General features: G+C 49.9%; 1 protein-coding gene across 2 annotated transcripts in view; it reads left to right on the forward strand.

The window, feature by feature from the left end:
* Positions 1–6: 6 nt before the first annotated feature.
* Positions 7–21,100, forward strand: part of CCM2 (CCM2 scaffold protein) — a 49,231-nt gene continuing 28,137 nt past the window's right edge. Inside the window, exon 1 of one of the 2 annotated variants that reach the window (XM_034665112.1) lies at positions 7–95. In XM_034665112.1, the coding sequence (XP_034521003.1) occupies positions 66–95 (30 nt within the window). In that variant the 5' untranslated portion in view covers positions 7–65. The remainder of the gene's footprint in view (positions 96–21,100) is intronic. The other variant, XM_034665119.1, reaches the window with a different exon arrangement.

A 21,100-nucleotide genomic window follows, 5' to 3' on the forward strand; every position in this document is an offset into this window, starting at 1 on the left:
GTAGCGGCCACGGGCGGCGCGGGGCTCCCGGGGCGGGCCGGGCCGCGGGGTCCGCTCGCGGCGACATGGAGGAGGAGGGCAAGAAGGGCAAGAAGGTGAGCGTGCGCGGGCGCGTGCTCCCGAGGGCCGGGCGGGGGGCGAGCTGGACCCCAGAGCGGGGCGGAGGGGTCGGCGCCGGGGGTGGACCGGGAGGGTCCCTTGGGGCCGCCCTTCGGCCGGCCGGCGCGGGGCGCGGAGCGGTCCCACGGAGGGAGGTCTGATTTGAGGTTAGGCGTGGAGAGGTCGGGGGGCGCACACGGTTGGGTGAGAGCGTGGCCGGCAGGCCAGGGCTCCCGGGTGGACCGTGCGCGGTCGGGCCCGGCACCGGGCCGCGGGAGTCGGTCTCCGCGGATGGGGTGGGAGACGAGCCCCTGGACAATGGGGTTAGGTGGTCCTCCGCCCGGCCCGCGCGGCGGGGGAGGAAGGAGCCACGCCTTTCCGCCCCTTCCGGTCAATGAGTCCCCCAAACCCCGCTCTGCACATGGGCATGCCCGCGGGTCAGTGAGCAGGGGCTGCAGGGGAGTTGGCCCCGGTGAGGGGCCAGAAAGTTTTCCAGGGCCGGTGTTTTAGAGACAATGGGGAGTCAGCTTAACGCAGGAACATTTGCTGCTTAGTTGACTTCAGTTTCTTGATACCAAGTAAAAGCAAAAGCTGTGCCTCACGGTCCAGCCCGTTCTCGGGCTCAGTTGTGCGCTACCTAATTCTCGCTGAGCGATTTCAGTGACGTTACATTTGGCAGTTGGATTTCGGGCATAGTTCAAGAGGCTCGTTAGTTTATGTAGTTTTAAAAATGTGGCTTTAATTATAGGCTAGAGTAGTTGATAAGGAAACTCTCATTTTCAGGAGACTATAGTGCTAAGCTGCCATTAACATGGAAAACGGGGTTTCAATGAAATTTCTCTTTTTCAGGTAGAGGATTTATAATGTGCTGAAATTTCGTTAGTGTGCACTTTTGTGTGCAAGTTTCAGACAGACTTTTGTAGGTCCTCCGATCTTACCAGCCTGTGCTGGCCGGAGCCAGCTGTGCCCTTCAGTTGACTCATCCCCTTGTTTCACAAGGTGCCCCATTTTTGAAAGGTTGTATTTGAAATCTGGGGTGGCCCGGTGGTCCTCAGGGGATCGTGTGGCACTTTTTCTCTCACTTTCGTTCCTCCTTGTTGTGTTATGTTGTGAACGCGTGTCTAATTAAAGTGTGGTACCAGTTGCAGTTACCTAAGTCTGGAAGACAGCCCGAGAAAGTGATTCAGCCTGCAGGCGCTAGACTGCAGAGGGATGCTGCCCACCCTAGAGGGAGAGAGCTGAGTTTAATGTTTCTGCCACAGCGGGTGGAAGGCTCCAGAAGAAAGTCAGTCCAGTGCATCTTCCCCTGTTTGTTACAGGCAAGCAGGTAGGTGGGCCAGGAGTTGCAGAGGAGATGGTCCGTCCCCAGCACTCTTGGCTGCCAGCATTAGTCCCGGCCCAGGAGATCACCAGTCTTGGCCTCGAAACATCTTCCACACTCAGGCCAGATGGTGCTGGCCATGGAGGGTCACTTCCTTTGAATGGATGCTAACCTGTCTGTGATGGGGAAGCCTGGGATAGACCGACTTCTTTCAGAGCCCTCTATGAGGTTTCATAGAAATGTGAGAATATTCAGCAATGTTGGGAGGGATAAAGAATCGGTGAGACATTCCTGAAATAGAAGTGAGAAGCCAGTAAAACTCAGGAATTTTTGAGTTGGGGGCAGTGTTAAGATTTAAGAGGTAGAGAAGGTTAATGATGAATTTCATTGTGTCTGTTAGAGAAGATAATCACTTGTTACATAGTTGCCTAAGCCAGGAGCTCTGTGTTTTCTGTCTATTCTGCCCTTGCCCTAGCTCATTTTCCCGTAGGCAGGCCAGCCAGCCAGCTCTGGGGCGTGAATTCCTATCCAGGCCACAACTTAGCACACTTTCCCTCTCGCTCTCTGCCAATCTCTAGCAGGCAGAGCCTTGCTGCTGTGCTCCTCCATTCAATGTGAGTTCACCTCCAACTCATGAAATTTGGTGCTTACATTGTTCTCATTATGGTCAATTAACCAGATTAATCTATTGTAAAAGTTATACCCCAAATTCAAGCTAAAGTAGCAGAAGTAATGACCTAATAGTTTTATGAAACTACAGTTTGGGGGCGCCTGGGTACCTCAGTCGGTTAAGCGACTGCCTTTGGCTCAGGTCATGATCCCAAGGTCCTGGGATTGAGTCTCGCATTGGGCTCCCTGCTCAGCGGGGAGCCTGCTTCTCCCTTTGCTGCTCCCCCTGCTTGTGCTCTCTCTCTCTCTGTCAAATAAATCTTAAAAAGAAAAAAAGAAAGTACAGTTTGGACATTTAAATTCTCTAAGTTAGCACCCTCAACATTGCAGATTTAACCTTTATTTTTTATTTTTATTTTTTTAAAGTAAGCTCTAGGCCTGTCATGGGGCTTGAACTCACGACCCTGAGATCAAGAGTCGCATGCTGTACCGACCAAGCGAGCCAGGCACCCCCAGATTTAACCTTTAAAAATGTGGATTGGGAGGCTTTTTCAGGTCTTCAGACACTTGTCCTGGTGTTTTGTTAAGCAGTTATTCAGGCTTGTTCTAATGTGGCCTATTTCTTTCTTCAGGACAGGAGTCAGTGAGCTGCCAGAGAATAAGTAGAACAGAGTGGGTTTCATAGAAAGTGGCCTCAGGTACAGCTCTGCCCTTTCTTTCTTTCTTTCTTGAACGGGGTGGGGTGTGGAGAAGAGAGAAGAGGGAGAGGGAGAGAGAGAGAATCTTACGCAGACTCCATACCCAGTGCAGAGCCCAACTCGGGGCTTGATCTCACCACCCTGATTTCATGACCTGAGCCGAAATCAGGAGTCAGATGCTTAGCCGACGGAGCCCCCCAGGCACCCCCAGCCCTGTCCTTTCTTAGGCTACCCTGGCACATCTGATGAGGGTGACCTGAGTCCCTGTAATGGCCCATGGAAAGTCCTGGCTGATGGGGATGTGGGAGGAGCCGGTTGGGAAATGAGCAGGTCCCGGTACATCTGGGGGATGCGTGTGTGGACCAAGAAGTCCACTGGCTGCTAGAGGTGTGGGGCCTGGGGAGTAGGAATGACCACTGGGGGTCACTCTCCCACCAGCATGTCCCCAGAGTGACTGGTATCTTTCAGACCCCAAGTCCTGATTTGGGGTTTGGAGAATAAGGCTGCCTCCTTACAAAATGGACCCGAGTTCCAGGAGTTCTGACACTGTTCTGTCAGGATGTAATTCTTTTTTTGTGAGAAACTTCTGTGTACCCGTGAGTTGGATCGTATGCTTGATTGGACGAGGGTGCCAGCCTGTGGGAGGTCAGCACCAGGCCTCTCTGCTGTTCGGGTCCTGGCTTCTGCTGCTCCGGCGGCCATGCTTTCAGCCTGAATGGTTAAATATGTTTGTGTTGGGTTACTTTAATGTGCATTCCGTAAATGGGAAAAAAGAAAGGTTGTAAGGTACCCTGGAAATGTAAGACTGGCTGTTAAGTAATAGCAGGGAGTTATTATTAATTTTGTTAGATATAATGTCTTTATTATGTGTGGTTGAGTTCTGAGCTGGTAGACATACACGCTGAACTGTTTATAGGTAAAATTGTGGGATTCCTGAGATTGGCTTTACTCACGCTGGAAACAAAACGGGAGATAGCTGAATGCTCTGGTCGTGGGTGTTCCTCATCCATTATTCTGTTTACTTGTGCATATTTTTGAGTTTTCGCATAAAAAGTGGGGAGAAAACGGTCCCCCAGGTTGTGGGCTCTGGGTCATCCGCTCCTGTAGCTGCTGGACCAGCCCTCAGGCAGCATCTGTGAGGAACTGGGTGCTTGGCTGGACCAGTTTCTTTATACCTTTGTGTCTCCAGCTGTCACACAGCCTTCTCCACAGACCTGTGTGTGTATGTATAGCTGAAATGAGAATTTAAAGAAGTGGTACTTCAGATAAGCAATGCACTAGGAGTTTTTTACTCTGTTCTTTTTTGTTTTTCCCGTTAAACCACTGCCATTCGCGTCGTGTTGCAGCTGTAACGTGGGTTAACAAAGAGACTTAGGGGTCTGTGCCTTGGGTAGGTTTCACAGTGACTCTTGGGTGACCACGTGGTGCTTCCGAGCCGGGAGGCGGGCAGATGGGGGCAGGAGGTGCCTGGCAGAGACCGTAGGTCCAGCAGCCCGTGGATGAGTCCAGGGAGGCCAGCATTCGCAAGGCTCATTCTTCTTTGACTCAGAGAGTTACTGCTTACATAGGACCTTGTATTTATTAATCTTCCACGTAAGGAACCGTAGAGTCGCTGCTGCCTTCAGACCCCGTGACTGGCTGGCCATGGCAGTGGCCCGAACCTCGTGGTGCTTCTCTGTTACTGCTCCGAGCATTTGGGAGGAACGTCCTAGAGAGGGACACATCTCTTTCGGTGATGGTACTGCCAAGGGGGCCGCTCTGAAGCGAGAGGGGCTGTCAGCATTGTGCCTGTGAGGTCGGGGACAAGTGCCTTCTTTAGCGATGGGCCTGGTGACTGCAGTCACTGTCGGTCTCCCGCGCCTTCCTTCTGTCAGCAGCAGCACCAGCCCGGCTCATCCCCGCTCCGTGGTGAGTGTCAATGGCCACCCTTAAGTACTGCAGATCTGACAGCGTGAAATCCTCCTGTTCCTTTATCCGAGCGCCTAGGACATGCTTTGTGCCGCGCAAAGCAGGGCTGAGGCTGCTGCATCCTGTTTGGAGAGCAAGTGCCCACACAGCGTGGGAGATGGGGGCGTGGTGGGCGTCTGCTCATCCCACACGGGGCCTGTGTGCATGATGTTCAGAAGCGGGAGAGGTGCAGGCTGGGGACCCCCCGAGGTGCTGGGAGGGCCCTGGGCCCGGTGCGGGGGATTGGTCCTGGGTGCCGCGGAAGCTGCTGGGGGTGTTCGTCTGTCCCTCTAACAGCTGCTCCCTGGCGCTGACCGAGTGCCAGGCCCAGATGCTGGGGACACAGATGAGCTCTGTGGTCACAGAGCTGGAAGTGGGGCTCAAAGGACCCACGAGAGTGGAACTTTAGAGAAAGCGTGCTTTGATGAGAGCAAATAGGAAACCCTTGTTGTTGTGAAGGCATCAAGTACAAGTGTAGAGAAACTCCTGTAACAAAGCTCCTGGGCCCCAACTTCAACATCTTCGGTGCGTGGGCGGCTTGTTCCTCATCTGCCCCTGTTCCCCAGGTGCTCTGGGCTAAACCGTTCTCCCCCCAGATCCACGGGGTGAAGTCCCGACTCCTGGGACCTCGGAACGGGTCTGTATTTGGAGAGGAGTCTTAAAGAAGTGATTGAGGTAGAACAAGGTCAGTAGGGTGGGTTCTGCTCCATTGTGACTGGTGTCCTTATCAGAAGAGGACATCAGGACACAGACATGCACGGAGGGATGACCGTGTGACACGTCTGCATGGCCAGGAGAGGCTGCAAGGCTGGGGGGCGGGGCGGGGGCGACACCGGCCCTGCCACATCTGGATCTGGGACGTCCAGGACTGAGAGAGAATAGATGTGTGTGTGAGCCACCCGGTCCAATGCTTTGTGAAAGCCGGCGAAGACACGTTGTTTGGAAGCAAACCCTGGAGATCAGGGAGATGTGGCAGGAGTCCTATGCGAGGACCATGTTGGGGGAATTGGTCTCAGTCTAACCCAGAGGTTCCGAGCACCTGGTCTCCACCGGCAGCTCACACACAGGCTACTCAGAGTGGCAGGATATCCTGTGCTGTGCTCTGCAGGCTGCAGACTGCATTAGCGTGGCCCGTGACAGGCTGTGTGGACGGGCTCCGCTTCTCGGAATCCCATCTGCGGCGGGGGAGCGGGCCAAGCATGTGTGTCCTGACCTGCGGTCAAGTGCTGGCCCTTCCCACCACCGTGCTCGCGCACTCTCCTCCCTCGTCCCAAGAACAGCAGCTCGCTTTTCAAGGTTATGCAGGGAGTTTAGGTTTGGATCTGTCAATTTAGAAATCAAAAGGAGGGACGCCTGGGTGGCTCAGATGTTCAGCGTCTGCCTTCGGCTCAGGTCATGATCCCAGGGTCCTGGGATCGTGCCCTGCATGGAGCCCTTCTTGGAGCACCTTGCTCGGTGGGGAGCCTGCTTCTCTCTCTCCCTCTACTGTTCCCCTGCTTGTGTTCTCTTGCTCTCTCTGTGAAATAAATGAATAAAACCTTAAAAAAGAAAAAGAGGGGGGCGCCTGGGTGGCACAGCGGTTAAGCGTTTGCCTTCGGCTCAGGGCGTGATCCCGGCGTCATGGGATCGAGCCCCACATCAGGCTCCTCCGATATGAGCCTGCTTCTTCCTCTCCCACTCCCCCTGCTTGTGTTCTCTCTCGCGCTGGCTGTCTCTATCTCTGTCAAATAAATAAATAAAATCTTTAAAAAAAAAAAAAAAAAGAGGGCGACTGGGTGGCGCAGTTGTTAAGCATCTGCCTTTGGCTCCAGGGCGTATCTCGGTGCTCTGGGATCGAGCCCCACATCAGGCTTCTCCGCTAGGAGCCTGCTGCTTCCTCTCCCACTCCCGCTGCTTATGTTCCCTCTCTCGCTGTCTGTCTCTATCTCTGTCGAATAAATAAATAAAATCTTAAAAAAAAAAAAGAAATAGAAAGGAAAATTTCCCCTTAGCTCTGTGCCAGTGCCAGAAATGTTACTCTTTTCCCTCCAATGTGCCTGAATGGTAGCTGTTTTTTTGCCGGGCTTGTGCCAAGAATTAAGGCGTTTGATTGTGGGCGTTGGATGTGTGCGTGGAAATAATCCCTTTCACTAAGTGCAGCAGGACGTTGGGATTTAGGCTTTTGTTCGAGGCTTAGGATGGTGGGTATCTTGTAACCTGGGAGGTGGGAAGGATCGTTGAACTCTGAAAGCGAGCATGGTCAGCGTGGACGTGCGGAGCTCCCGTCCTAACTTTTGGAGCCACTCCCTCGTGCGGGACCCACGGATTCACCTGCTGACACTTGGGACTCTTGTTTCTTTGACTGTTTATAGTTCCCTGCGCTGTTGGACCCACAATCCAGTATGCCTCCTGCGTGTCCTTACCGTTAACTCTGCAGTCCCATGTGCTCTAGAACATTCCATTTTCCCTCATTGTCGACCTGGCGGGGATGCAGTTTATGAATCTAATGCTTTGATAGACCTGCATGTCAGGTCTGTCATCCTATGGGTCACATGTCAGCAAATGTCCCAGGTCTAACTTCCAGAAAACATGTCCCTCTCAATGGCTGTCACTGGTGTGCGTTCTGCATTATAACAATAGCTGAAGCAGACCTGCCCATCATACACGGAGGTCACACCCATGTCAGGCCCTGTTAGACCTTCTCTCCAGAATGCCTGGGTGGCTCAGTTGGTTAAGTGTCTGACTTCAGCTCAGGTCATGATCTCAGGGTCCTGGGATTGAGCCTCACATCGGGCTCCCCACTTAGAGGGGAGTCTGCTTCTCCCTCTCCTTCTGCCCCTCCTCCCACTTATGCTCTCTCTCTCTGGCAAATAAAGAAATAAAATCTATATATAAAAAAAAAAAGAAGGCTTCTCTCCCCCCAGGATTGAATCTTCAGCCCCCTCCTTGGGAGAAGAGTGTGCGTCCGCCCCCTCAGCATTTGATTATGAATATTCTTGAATCCAGCAGAGTTGAAAGGATTTTACAGCAAATCTCTGTCCACCCACTACCTAGATTCTACCATTAACGTTTGCTGTGCACACCTACCCATCCATCTCTGAATCCACCTGAAAACTCACCCTGTTGCCCTGCCTCTCTGATGCGTTTGAGGGTAAATTACAGACACCATTCCACTTTATTTTTTTTTTAAAGATTTTTTTTTTTTTTTAATTCGACAGAGATAGAGACAGCCAGCGAGAGAGGGAACACAAGCAGGGGGAGTGGGAGAGGAAGAAGCAGGCTCATAGCAGAGGAGCCTGACGTGGGGCTCGATCCCATAACGCCGGGATCACGCCCTGAGCCAAAGGCAGACGCTTAACCGCTGTGCCACCCAGGTGCCCCCAGACACCATTCCACTTTAGTCTGGATACTTCAGCATGCTTCTCAGTAGCTGGAGTTCAATATCTTTAACAGTTTTCTTTTGCTGTCAACTTTATATATAGTGAAACGTACTCATCTTAAAAGTCCATTAGCTGAACTCTGACAAATGTGTACACCTGTGCGTCCCAAAGCCCTGCCGAGAAATAGACCATTGTCATCACTCAGAAAGTCCCTCATGCCTCCTAGGGCGCCTCTCCCTTCCCTGAGGCAGCTGCTGCTCTGATGGCTGGCACTCTAGATGGGTCCTTTGGGACAGGTTTCTGTTTGAGAACTTCATACACGTGGATTCAGGCAGTACATATTCTTTTTTTTTTTTTTTAAGATTTTATTTCTTTATTCGCAAGAGGGAGCATGAGCAGGGCAGAAGGAGAGGGAGAAGCAGACTCCCTGCTGAGCAGGGAGCCCGATGTGGGGCTAGATCCCAGGACCCTGAGATCATGACCTGAGCCGAAGGCAGGTACTTACCCCACTGAGCCACCAGGCGCCCCCAGGCTGTATGAATTCTTTTGTGCGGGGATCCCTTTACTCGTGTGATGATTCTGGGATTCACCTGTGATGTCGTGACGTCGAGTAGCAGTCTACCGTATGTCTGCACCATGACCTGTCATCTGCTGTTGGCCATTGGGTTCTTTCGGGTCTTGTATTCTTATGAAAAGCAGTGAACATTTGTGAACGGGTCATTGCATGGACATATGTGGCCATTTCTTTTAGGTAAATACCTAATAATTGAATTGCCATTTATGCGGTAGCTATGTATTGAACTTTATAAGACACCGCCAAACTGTTCCCTGTGGAATTTTTGTCTACTGATTCTGTCAGTTACTGAGAGTGGGTGTTCACATCTCTAGTTGTTTTGGATTTGTTTCTCCTTGTAGTTCTGTGCGTTTTGGCTTCAAGTGTTTTGTTCTTAAGTACATACACATTTAAGATCATTATGTCTCGGGGCGCCTGGGTAGCGCAGTCGTTAAGCGTCTGCCTTCGGCTCAGGGCGTGATCCCGGCGTTATGGGATCGAGCCCCACGTCAGGCTCCTCTGCTATGAGCCTGCTTCTTCCCCTCCCACTCCCCTGCTGTGTTCTCTCTCTCGCTGGCTGTCTGTCACATAAATAAATAAAATCTTTAAAAAAAAAAAAAGATCATTATGTCTCACTGAAATGAGTCTCTTTCATTGTGAAATGACCATCTTTGTGATAATGTTTCTTGTCTCGAATTCTTGTTCTGATGTTAATACAGCCACACCGCCTTGCTAGCTTTTTTTTTTTGTGTGTGTAATGGTTTTGAAACTCTATTGTCTAGGTGAATAGAACACAGTGAGATAGTCATATCTGCTTCTGCATTTATTCTGTTGCTATGTGTTGTTTTGGTTGAAATGTATGAAGAAAATCTGGCCTCACACAGCCATGTAGCTGGAAAAGGGAGAAGTGTTTTCATAGTCTTCAGATAATGGTGGATTGTTCTTTTTAAAATTTTTTCATCCTTTTTAAATTTAAAAAATTTTTCATCCTTTTTTTATTTTCTTAAATCATGGCTTTATTTATTTATTTATTTATTTATTTGAGTGGGCTCCACACTCAGCGTGGGGGCTTGAACTCACAACCCCGAGATCAAGAGTTGTGTGCTTTACCATCTGAGCCAGCCAGGTGCCGCAGTGGTGGATTCTTCCTTTTTTTTTTTTTTTAAAGACTTTATTTATTTGAGAGAGAGAATGAGTGGGGGGAGGGGCAGAAGGAGAGGGACAAACAGACTCCCCACTGAGCAGGGGACCCGAGGTGAGTCTTGATCCCAGGACCCCCTGAGATCATGACCTGAGCCAAAGGCAGATGCAACCGACTGAGCCACCCAGGCACCCCAGTGGTGGATTATTCTTGATCCTATACCCAAACTCAACAAATGGTGGTCTCCTAATGGTCATTTGCAAAGTGGAATTTGACAGCCCCATCAGTACACTTCTCATGTTCTCTTGTACTGAAGCGTACCAGCTTCCTTATGCTGCATGTTGGCATGGTGTGCCCCTGAACGTGTCTATAGCTTGGGATTGCATCTTCTGTAATCAGCATATTGCTTATGTAATTTTTAAATTACATCTTTTTAAAAAAAGATATATTTATTTATTTTAGAGAGAGTGTGTGGGAGGGTGCAGGGGAGGGGCAGAGGGAGAGAGAATCTCAAGCAGATTCCCCTGCTCAGCACAGAGCCTGACACGGGGCTTGATCCCATGACCCTGAGATCGTGATCTGAGCTGAAACAAGTGTTGGACGCTTAGTCAACTGAGCCACCCAGGTGCCCCTTGTTATACCTTTTTAATCTAGTTTGACACCTGGTACCTTTTGATTCTGCCTTCACTTTTAATATAATTATTGATAGAAATGTGTTTGCCACTTCCCTGTTTTTTTTCTGTTTCTCTTTTGTGCTTTGTTCCTCCTTCCTCTGTCTTTTTGGTCGAGTGCTTTTAGGGTTCCGTCGTGTTGCTAAGCACATGGAGGTTGCAGGACGCACCCGTAACTCGTCGCAGACAGCCACGAATTACTGCCATGCTCTTCCTCATTTGCTGCGACAGCCTGTCAGCAGTACTGCTCCACGGATGCTGCCTTCTGTCTTTGCAGAGCTCTTGGCATTTTATTCCTGGACATGTAATAAAGCCAACATTATTATTTTTGCTTTAGACCATTGAATTTTTACCTTTTTATATTGAAATAATGTTAAGTTTACAAAAAAAGTTGCATAAACAGTACACAGAGTACCGAGATACCTTTCACCCAGCTTCCCCGATTGTTTACATTTCTAAGTGATTTAAGAAGAAATTTTATGGGGCGTCTGGGTGGCTCAGTCGGTTAAGCATCTGCCTTCGGCTTGGGTCTTGATCCCGGGGTCCTGGAATCAAGCCCTGTGTCAGGCTCCCTGCTCAGCGGGGAGTCTGCTTCTCCCCCTCCCTCCCACTGCTCGTGCTCTCTCTCTCTGTCTCTCTCAAATAAATAAATGCATAAATAAATAAATACCTTAAAAAAAAAAAAGCAATTGCAGACATGATGCTCCGTGACCCTTCATCCTTCAGTGTGTGTTTTCTTGATACAAGGACCATCCCACCTCAGTAAGACCATTCAATCAGGAAATCCACATCAACCCTGTATTGCCATCTGATTCATGGACCGCATCTGAACTTGCCGATTGATGTCTATTTGCTCCATTTCTGGTGATTCTGACTCATGATGTGCCAGGTTTCTGCATTTTTTTTTTTTAAGATTTATTTATTTGAGAGAGAGAGAGCAAGCACGTAGGGTGGAGGGGAGAGGGAGAGGGAGAGAGTTCCAAGCCAACTCCCCGCTGAGGGCAGAGCCTGACCTGGGGCTTGATCCCATGACCCCGAGATCATGACCTGAGCTGAAATGTACAGTTGGATGCTCAATCAACTGTGCCACCATGTGCCCCAGACAGGTTTCTGCCTTTATTTTTGTTTTATTTTATTTTATTTTATTTTATTTTATTTTATTTTATTTTTTTATTTTATTTTATTTTATTTTATTTTATGTGAGAGTGTGCAGGAGTGGGGAAAGGGGCAGAGGCAGAGGGAGAAGCAGGCTCCCCGCTGAGCAGATCCCAGGACCCTGAGATCATGACCTGGGTTGAAGTCAGGTGCTTTAACTGACTAAGCTACGCAGGGGCCCCTAGGTTTCTGCATTTTAGAATTCTTTTACTATAATCTTTACTATTATTATTAACTTTGAAGCTCAAATTGTCCCAAACTCAACCTGTAGGAGCCACTGTAGGCTGGCTCTGATGTCTTTTTATTTTTAACTGTGGTCAAAAACCCATAACCTACCATTTGCCATCTTAACCATTTTTAAGTGTGCAGTTCAGTCACGTTAAGTGTATTCACGTTGGTGTGTGGCTGGTGACTTTTGACTAGTCTCCAGTATTCTTTGAGCTCTTGCTTACATTTGCTACAAGATGTTCTAGGCTATTCTGCTTTCCTGCCCCGGCCCGACCAGAACCAGACATTTGTCCGAGGATCCTGGTTGCTTTCAGTGGAAATGGTATCTAGAGAACAAGATCTGACAGTAGATGTGCTCATTGCTGTGGGAGTGTAACTTCTGTTAGGGGACTAGGGACCTCTTTTGGGTTATTTCTTGACGATTTTTTGGAGATCTTGGATTATTCTTAGGTAGTTTCTTTATTCCTCATTGGGGCTCAGTGGCATTTTCCTTTATGGATTAATGTAATCCATAGCCTGTTGATAGAATTTGCTGTTGCCATTTTGCTTTAACACAAAATGCAGAGATGAGCCATCTTTCACACGTGTGTACATGTATCTATAGGATTAAGTCCTGAAAATGTAATTGTTAGGAAGCTTTATGTACATTTGTAATCTTAGTATATACTGATAAATTGTTCCCCACAGCAGTACCAGTTTTTATTCTTAACATCAGTTTATCGGAATGCTTGTTTTCAAATATCCTTGCTCACAACACATTACCAGACTGTTGAATACTTGCCAAGCCGATAGATGAAAATGGTATTTGCTAATAATTTTGGGTTTTATTTTCCAAAATGACCTTAAAATTTTTTCTTACTAAAAAATACATTTACAGCTCAGAAAAATAGCAAAATATATTCAAGAAAAAATGAAAAACAATCCTGTCCTATAAACAACTATTATTAGAGCTTTTCAGATCACTTTCCTACGTGTGTCTACTTTTCTGTGCACGTACAGTTTTACTTCCTTGGCTTCATTTATTTCAGACACTTGTTTAGTGCCCACTGGGTACAGGGCTTTCTGGGGAGTTGTCGCCACCTTCCTGAAACTCCTTCACCATCTTTGGGGGGGCTTTTAGTGCCACAAGATAGAGAGACCCAAGTGCTGTAAGAAGGAGCACGGGGTGGTGGATCAGGCTGTGCACTGTGCAGAGTGAGTGGATTCTCTGAAGGGCCCACTCCCCCCATCCCCTTGTCACTTGAACTGTGTCATGTAGTTCTGTTGTTGCTGGAGAAGTAGGGCCCACCCTGGCTGCCCCTGCTGTGCTCCTTGTTGGCCACACAAATTTCTGTAGCTACATCTGGCGCATATGGAGACAAGGCGACAGAGGATGCCTTTGAGGTAAGTACCAGGAACAGGGTTATTTATCCTGGAAGGAGGTTGAAGAGTCAGGGTAGCTGTTTATGGATATCCCTTACAAAGATTCTGCTGTGTTTCAGTGCCTGTTAGAGACATCCGTGGCCCCTATTTTTGGGGCAACCCTTGTGTGTCTACATAGAGTACTCTCGGAAGTTTATTCCTAGAGCTGGAACTTTGCTGTAATTACCAGGGTCAGAAAACCCTGTCACTGGTATCTTATCACCTGGCATACGTAGAGAAGACATGCCACATCCATGAATCTCCCCGAGTTTCCTGCTTGGGAACCCTCATTTCCAGAGCTCTTCACACATGGGATCCTGCGCGTCATAGGAAACTTGTGCTTGGCTCCCCAGTGCCGAAGCATTTTGGGAGGGGCACGATGTGACCTTTTCGAGGGTTCTGGATGCAGGGCCTACCTTATCTTCCCAGTGCCAGCCTTCAGTGGTGGCACATCATGGCCTCACTTCCCTCTTTCTTCCTCTGTGGCTGGGTCTTGGCCAGCTGATGGGTCTTCTGTTTGTTTTTTTCATCTACTTCACTGCTCCTTTTCCCCCGTCCCCAGACCCCAAGACCTGGCCTTCATTGGCAAACATCCTAACCTATATAATACCCGGTCCTTTTGTTTGCGGTCTTGTAAAATGTGTGCTGTTTTCACGCTTTTTTACAAACCTTTTTATTTTGAGATAATGTCATACTTAAGAGTTGCAAGAGTGGCACGAGGAGCCCCCGTGTACCCTCTGCGGCATTAAGGCGGGTGGCTTGCGCTGCAGAAGCAGGGTGGCGTGTGCGCTGCCGGCTCCTTGCTCTTGGCAGCTGCTCCGTCTCTGTGCCTGTCTCCCGTGTGGCCTCTGTCACACTCCTCACTGCCCACTCACCAGGGTGCGGCAGGTTTTAATAGGCTCTCCTGTTGGTCTCCCTTCGGTCGCCCATAACCGCCGGGTCAGGCCGGGATGGAGATGCTCTTGGCCTCGCCAGCCGTAGGCTTCTTCTCTGGGCGCGTGCACAGGCTGCGTGGCTAGGCGGTCACGTCCTGCGGGAAGGAGCCTGCATGGCCCCGCCCTTGGGCGTGGCGTCCAGGGATTGCGCTGTGGGCGCTCAGGGTCACTAATGTGGGCAGCTCCAGCCTGCTGGAGCTACGGCAGGGCCGTAGGTTGTGTTCATCAGGGGTGCGGCCCTACTTGAGCCTGTGGTGTGGGTACGGGACGGTTGTCCTCCGCTACGTCCAGCCCTGCAAGGCCCTGTTTATGGAAGTGGCTGGCTTTGGCCTTCAGTGAAGTTGCCCTTTCCCTCTCCTGCTGGGCATGGCTGGGGTGGGTTCTACTTACGGGCGTGAGGTTGGGGGAACTCGTCAGAATTGGGCTAAAACGGTCACTGCTTTTTATTCTCCCTCACCCACTCCCTCTGAGGGTGCTCGTCTCTGTCACCCCAGTCCCTGCGTGGGCTCTGTTCTCGCTGCATTCCCTCCATATGCACTCCTCCGCCTTCATCCCATTCTTTCTGTGGGTGCCCTCCCCCTCAGCGTGCTCCCGCTGTTGGTTTTGTGTGTGTTTGGCTCACAGAGGCAGGGGAAGCTCTTGGGTCAGAAGGTTGGAAGAAGGTAGGTGCTGGGGAGGCCTGAGCTGCAGGCCCAGCCTGTTGCCGGAGCTCCTGGCAGCTGTGATGCTGACAGGCACTAGGAAGTAGCGGGGGCCTGGCCTCACCTCCACCTGATGTTCTTCTGTAGAGGCTCCTGTATGGATTTGGTCACACTGGGAGGAAGTGGCCAAACGCCCAGTTGTGGATGCAGCGTATCCCAAGAGGCTGTAAGGTGTTGGGCATCCTCTCTTGTTGGTGGCTGTGGGGCCCACGTGTGTGGGGCTCTCTGCGGTGCTGTCCAGATGGCTCTCAGGTGACCTGGGGAAGCAGAGCCTTGGCCTCTGCCCGTGTCCTGGCTTGCCCTGCGCAGGTGTGCAGAAAGGACAGGTAGCCCTTGCAGGTGGATCTCTGGAAGCCATCAGTCTGCCAGGACTCCCACAAGGATGGAGGCCACCGGGGCAGGGCACCGTGGCCGGGTGCAGGCAAGCTGATTTTCGGCTTCTCCTCCGAGGGCACAGCTTTCCTTCAGAAGGTACTGGCAGTGTCTGAGGCGGCAGATCTTGCCAGGTGCTGTGGGGCCAGCAGCTCTGCTGTTCCAGGCTCCGTGCACCAGTGGCTTCTGGCCGGGTGGGACCTCAGGCCCAGACGTGGGCTCAGTAGTGCATCTGGGCCCCTTTAAGGGTGCCGGCGACTCTCAGCTGTGCACTCGGTGCCTTGGGGCTTCTCTTCCAGTTACTTGTGCTGATGGAAACAGCAAGTCCAGATGCACCACAGCGGGCGTTCACATCCATATAGGAACCTGCAGGGTGTGGGGGGCGTGAGGGCCAACCCCACCCTGCAGTTCCTGCACCCCAGGCTGGCCTCTGCCTCGGCTGCCATGTCCCCCGCCCACCCGTCAGCAGCCCCTCCAGCCAGCTTTGCTTGTCCCTCTGTCCCTTTGGAGCTCTGACCTATCACAGAAGAGAAGGTCCTGATCCCAAGGGTAAGTGCATGCTCTAGGGCTAAATTAGAAACACCTGAAATGTCTGTGAGACAAACTCCTGAAACACAGAAACATGGCCTAGGAGAAGTAGAGAGACATCTTGTGTTCGGATGGGATTGGTGGCCTCATGACTGTGTCGGTCCCCCCTGAGTTAATGTATGATCCCAGTGAAAAGGCCACAAGGCTCTTCTCTGGAACCAGACACTTGAATGGAAGCTCACCTGAGTTACAAACAAGCAAGAACAGCCAAAAAACTTCTGTGAGAAAGAAGAGCGACGCGGGAAGAAGCCTAGAATGGGTGGGGGTGCTGTGCCCCTGCTGGATGGTGTGGGGTTGCCCCATGATGAGCAGAGGGAGCAGAGGGGAGGAGTCAGAAATAGCCCTGCTCTGCAAGGAGCTGAGTGTGCAGGAGAGTGGGGAGATCTGATTCGTAGCGAGTGGCATGGGGTAACGGGGTCACCATACAAAAAAGGGTAAAATAGGTCCATCCTTCGTACTGTACACCAGGATGAACAACAAATGGGCTCCGAAATTTAAATAAAAAACTAAATAATTAAGCCTTAAAGAAAAGACCAAAAGACCTGATCACATAAACATAAGCAAAGTAAAAAGACAAATCAAGAAAACATTATTTGGGGCGCCTGGGTGGCACAGCGGTTAAGCGTCTGCCTTCGGCTCAGGGCGTGATCCCGGCGTTGTGGGATCGAGCCCCACGTCAGGCTCCTCTGCTATGAGCCTGCTTCTTCCTCTCCCTCTCCCCCTGCTTGTGTTCCCTCTCTCGCTGGCTGTCTCTGTCTCTGTCGAATAAATAAATAAAATCTTTAAAAAAAAAAAAAAAAGAAAACATTATTTGCATCTTATAAAACAGAAGGTAAATGTCTCATAAATAAGGTGCTTCTAAAAAAGAAGGGAAAACAACAGCCAGGGGCTGAGCGGAAAAAAGGGCAAGAGATGGGAACAGAGGGTTCACAGAAAGAGAAACACAAATGGCTTTTATTTTATTTAAACTTTTTTTTTAAAGATTTATTTATTTATTTATTTGACAGAGAGAGACAGCCAGCGAGAGAGGGAACACAAGCAGGGGGAGTGAGAGAGGAAGAAGCAGGCTTCCCAGAGGAACAGGGAGCCTGACACGGGGCTTGATCCCAGGACCCTGGGATCAGGCCCTGGGCCGAAGGCAGACGCCTAAAGACTGAGCCACCCAGCGCCCCCACAAATGGCTTTTAAAAATGTGTGAAAAGGCAAGTCAGACTCTTGAATAATAAGGGAAATTCAAATTTAGATACTTGGGGCCACCTGTTTCCCCCCCTTCCCCGAGGCCAGCGGAAACCCCAGAGTTGGTCAGGCTTGAGGGAAGGGGCCTGCACAGCCCCAGACAGGACATACGGGCAATGCCTGGCTCACCTGGTGCGTTGACTGACCCAGTGTCTCATTTCTTGCCTGGTGCATTGACTGACCCAGCATCCCACTTCCAAAGACCTACCCCAAGGACACATTGGCAAGAACAGGACATGGTGTGTGCGATGTGGCCCTATTCCATGTGCAGGGGGCAGGTTCTCCAAGCCGTGCTGCACCCACACCGTGGGTTTTGGGGCAGCGTGGCCAGAGAGAGGGATCCCCTGAGCCCTGTGATTAGGCTCCAAGACATGCATGTGCACATGTTCACTCTGTCAGTTTTTAAATGGTTACCTGGAGGCCAGGAGGGTGTGACCTCTGAGCATAGGCCTCGTGACCATGCAACCATCTCGTGTTCTATAATATTACAAATTGAATAAAAGCTTCTTAAAACGTCACTTAAAAATACATATTAAAAACGCTGTAAAGCCCCAAAAAGGCATAACTCCTCAGAGAAGAGTTATTTCAAGTAATGAAATCAAAGACCTGTGACAGCACACCCCCAGTGGGATATGCACTGAAGACAAGAAGTACAAAAAGCCCCAAATAGTTTTCAGTAATCTTGTTAGTAATAATACTGGTATTGTCATTTTGCAACTGTCCTGTATGTTTTCAGATGTGGTGGCAGGGCAGTTAGCATCCTTACATGTGCCCTTTCAGCGTGGGACCCAGGGCAGAGCATACCAAAGGAGGTAATCCATAACCCTGTAATCCCAAAATGGAATTGGAAATGTCACTCTTAGCTCCTAAGGTCTTTTCAACACAGAAAGCTTATGTCCCTACTCTCTGGTTGAAAAGTCCCGGGAATAAGCCCCAGTGAGCACCCTTGGTGCCTGCGGGACCCGAAGCAGCATTTGGGACCTGAAACAGCATTTTCTTCCAGAGGCGGCTGCTCCCCCGCCTGAGCTGTCGTTCCCCTCCCCCCCGCCCCCCAAGTTGTTCCCTGCCTGAGACGTTCCCCACCAGAGCTGTCCCAGGTCTGAACTGTTCCCCTGTCAGAGCCGTCCCAGGTCTGAGCTGTCCCCCACCTGAGCTGTCCCCTGCCAGAGCTGTCCCTGGTCTGAGCTGTCCCCCACTGCTGGTCAGAGGTGGGGCATCTGAGCATCTGCAAGGTGATGGCTGTGGTTTGTTCCTGTTCACCTTGGGCAATTGTTAAGGAACAGCGTTACTTTGACAGCTGTGACCGGAGAGGAAGGAGAAGGCATTTGACTTGGCTTTTCTGACTGAGCTGAGGATGTGTGGTGGGTGAAGGATGACAGGGCTTCCGAATGAAACACTCGGGCTGTGTCTTGCAGGCTTGTGCTGAGCTTATTTTATTTGGGGACCTGGGGCACTGGGTCTTTGGCTGTGTCCTGAGCCGTGGAGAACTAAGACCACTGGTCAGAACTCGTGTCCACCTTCATCCTCCCACGTGCTTTTCATTTTCTTCTTCTTTTCCTTTTTTGATCTTTTGTCAGTGTTGTCCGTTAATTTTCTTAAAAAACAAAACAATAACAAAAAAACCCCCAAAACTCGTTAGGGTCAGATTATGTTTGGCACTTGCTCCAGTTTTTGATCCAGTGGAGAATATTTCTTATGTATTTTTAAATTTTTGTTGGGGTAAAGTACACATAGTCTTTGTGACTTAAACCATTTTGTTATGTTATCTCTACACCCGTCATGGGCCTTGAAGTCGCAACCCTGAGATCATGAATCCCATGCTCTACCGATTCAGCTAACAGGCGCCCCCCAGTGGAAAACATTTCTCTTTGACTTTTTTTTTTTTTTTAAAGATTTTATTTATTTATTCGACAGAGATAGAGACAGCCAGCGAGAGAGAGAGAGCACAAGCAGGGGGAGTGGGAGAGGAAGAAGCAGGCTCCCAGCAGAGGAGCCTGATGTGGGGCTCGATTCCATAACGCCGGGATCACGCCCTGAGCCGAAGGCAGACGCTTAACCGCTGTGCCACCCAGGAGCCCCTCTCTTTGACTTCCTAATTATAAGGGTGTTTGAGAGGATCAGAATCTGCCTTCCGTCCTGGGTGCAGCGTCTGTAGCCGGAAGGTGGTGCCCGTCCACCTGTGATCGCCTTGCCCCCACACCACAGAATGGAGCTGCAGACGCGAGGTGCTGAGGAGGGCGGCTGCGGGGGGGGGGGGGCCGAGACCTAACCCCTGCTTCCCAGCCACACCCCCCACCCTCCCCGGCACTGTGTGGACCGTAATCAGCGCCCATGCTGGGGGCTGCTGGCCAACCAGGTCGTTAGGAATCAAGATCATTCACATAGATAAAAGACACACGCATAAAGTTAACGTAAGGGAAGATCCTGTTGAATTCATTTCGAATTAGGACTCTCAGCTTGAATTCATGATGTCTTTTTAGAAGCACGCGTTTCTTAGCTGCAGAGACGCCTGGAAGCAGTGAGCATGCCTAGTGCCTCAGGTTGGTCTGAGTTCTGTTCCAAGTTGTGCAGTCCGACTGAGCAGGAAAGCGTCATTTCTGCCACAGCATCTGCGCTCCCAGAGAGAGGTCGGTCTTGCTCTGTCTGGTGTTCAGAACGAGGCCAGACTGTAGTATCACACCGGATTGTGTGTATTTTGACCAACTTTGGTTTTCTAGAGTTTTTAATTATTTTTCTGTATTTATTTTAAGTAATGTTTGTGCCCAATGTGGGGCTTGAACTCATGACCCCAAGATCAAGAGTCCCACGCTCAATGGCTGAGCCAGTTGGGTGTGCTTATAATTAGGAAGTCAAAAAGAAATATTTTCCACTGGGGGGCGCCTGTTGGCTGAGTTGGTGGACTCATGATCTCAGGGTTGTGACTTCAAGCCCCATGAGGGGTGTAGAGGTTACTTAGAATAGAATAGAATAGAATAGAATAGAATAGAATAGAATAGAATAGAATAGAATAAAATAAAGTCACAGTGAGTATGTGTACTTTACCTCAATAAAAATAAAAAAACAAAGAGAAATATTCTCTACTGGATCAAGAACTGGAGCAAGTTTTTAATAGTTTGCTTTTATTTTTTCTTGGCAAAGAGCCAAGCTTTTATCATCAAGGTGGAACTTCTAGGGTCTTAAACATATAATTTGTGTAGTAGAGTCTTCCTTCATGTTTTCTTTTGGGGCCGCCTCTGTTCTGTTTAATTTTTTTTTTTAAAGATTTTATTTACGTATTAGAATGGGTAAGAGAGCACGAGCAGGGGGAGGGCAGAGGGAGAAGCGTACTGCCCCGCTGAGCAGGGAGCACAACACGGGGCTCGATCCCAGAACCCTGAGATCACGACCTGAGCCGAAGGCAGATGCTTAACCAACCTACTGAGCCATCCATGTGCCCCCTCTGTTGTGTTTTAATTTGGACCCATTGCTGTGTTGGCTCAGTGTGTGACTCACCATGTGTATTGGTCATTGCGTTCCTGGGTCACTTGCACGGTCCCCTGGAGTCCACATCTTTTTCTCTTCTGGACACTTTTTTATTTTTTATTTTATTTATTTATTTTTTTGTCGGTAGTACATCCTCTGGTATGTTTTTCAAAAAGAGGTTTTAGGTGTGAACATTCCGAGGCACTTCACATATGAACGTGACATTATTTTATATGAACTCGATGGACAGTTTGGCTTCGCAGTAACTTCTGGGTTCAAAATAATTTCCCCTCAGAGCTTTACAGGGATGCTGCTCTGATCGTGTTCTGGTTCCCTCTTGGAGCCCTGGAGCCTTATGGGTCTGTGTGTCTGGAGTCCATCTGTCCCCGTCAGCCTTGGTACGAGGCCTTTTCCATCTGTACAGCCCATCCTTCATCAGTGTCTTGAGGAATTGTGTCCCTTCTGGTCCCCTCCCAGGTCACCAACAGCCTTTATGGGTCCGGCCTCTGTGGCCTGTAGTATTTGTCATATCTTCCTATTTTTCATGTTTTGCTTTGTGTTCTCGGACGGGGTGAGCAAACTTTTCACGTGGAAAGGGCCAGGTAATGAGTGTTAGGTCTCCTG

Source organism: Ailuropoda melanoleuca, chromosome 1, assembly GCF_002007445.2.
Source record: "Ailuropoda melanoleuca isolate Jingjing chromosome 1, ASM200744v2, whole genome shotgun sequence".
In the NCBI taxonomy this organism is placed as follows: domain Eukaryota; kingdom Metazoa; phylum Chordata; class Mammalia; order Carnivora; family Ursidae; genus Ailuropoda; species Ailuropoda melanoleuca.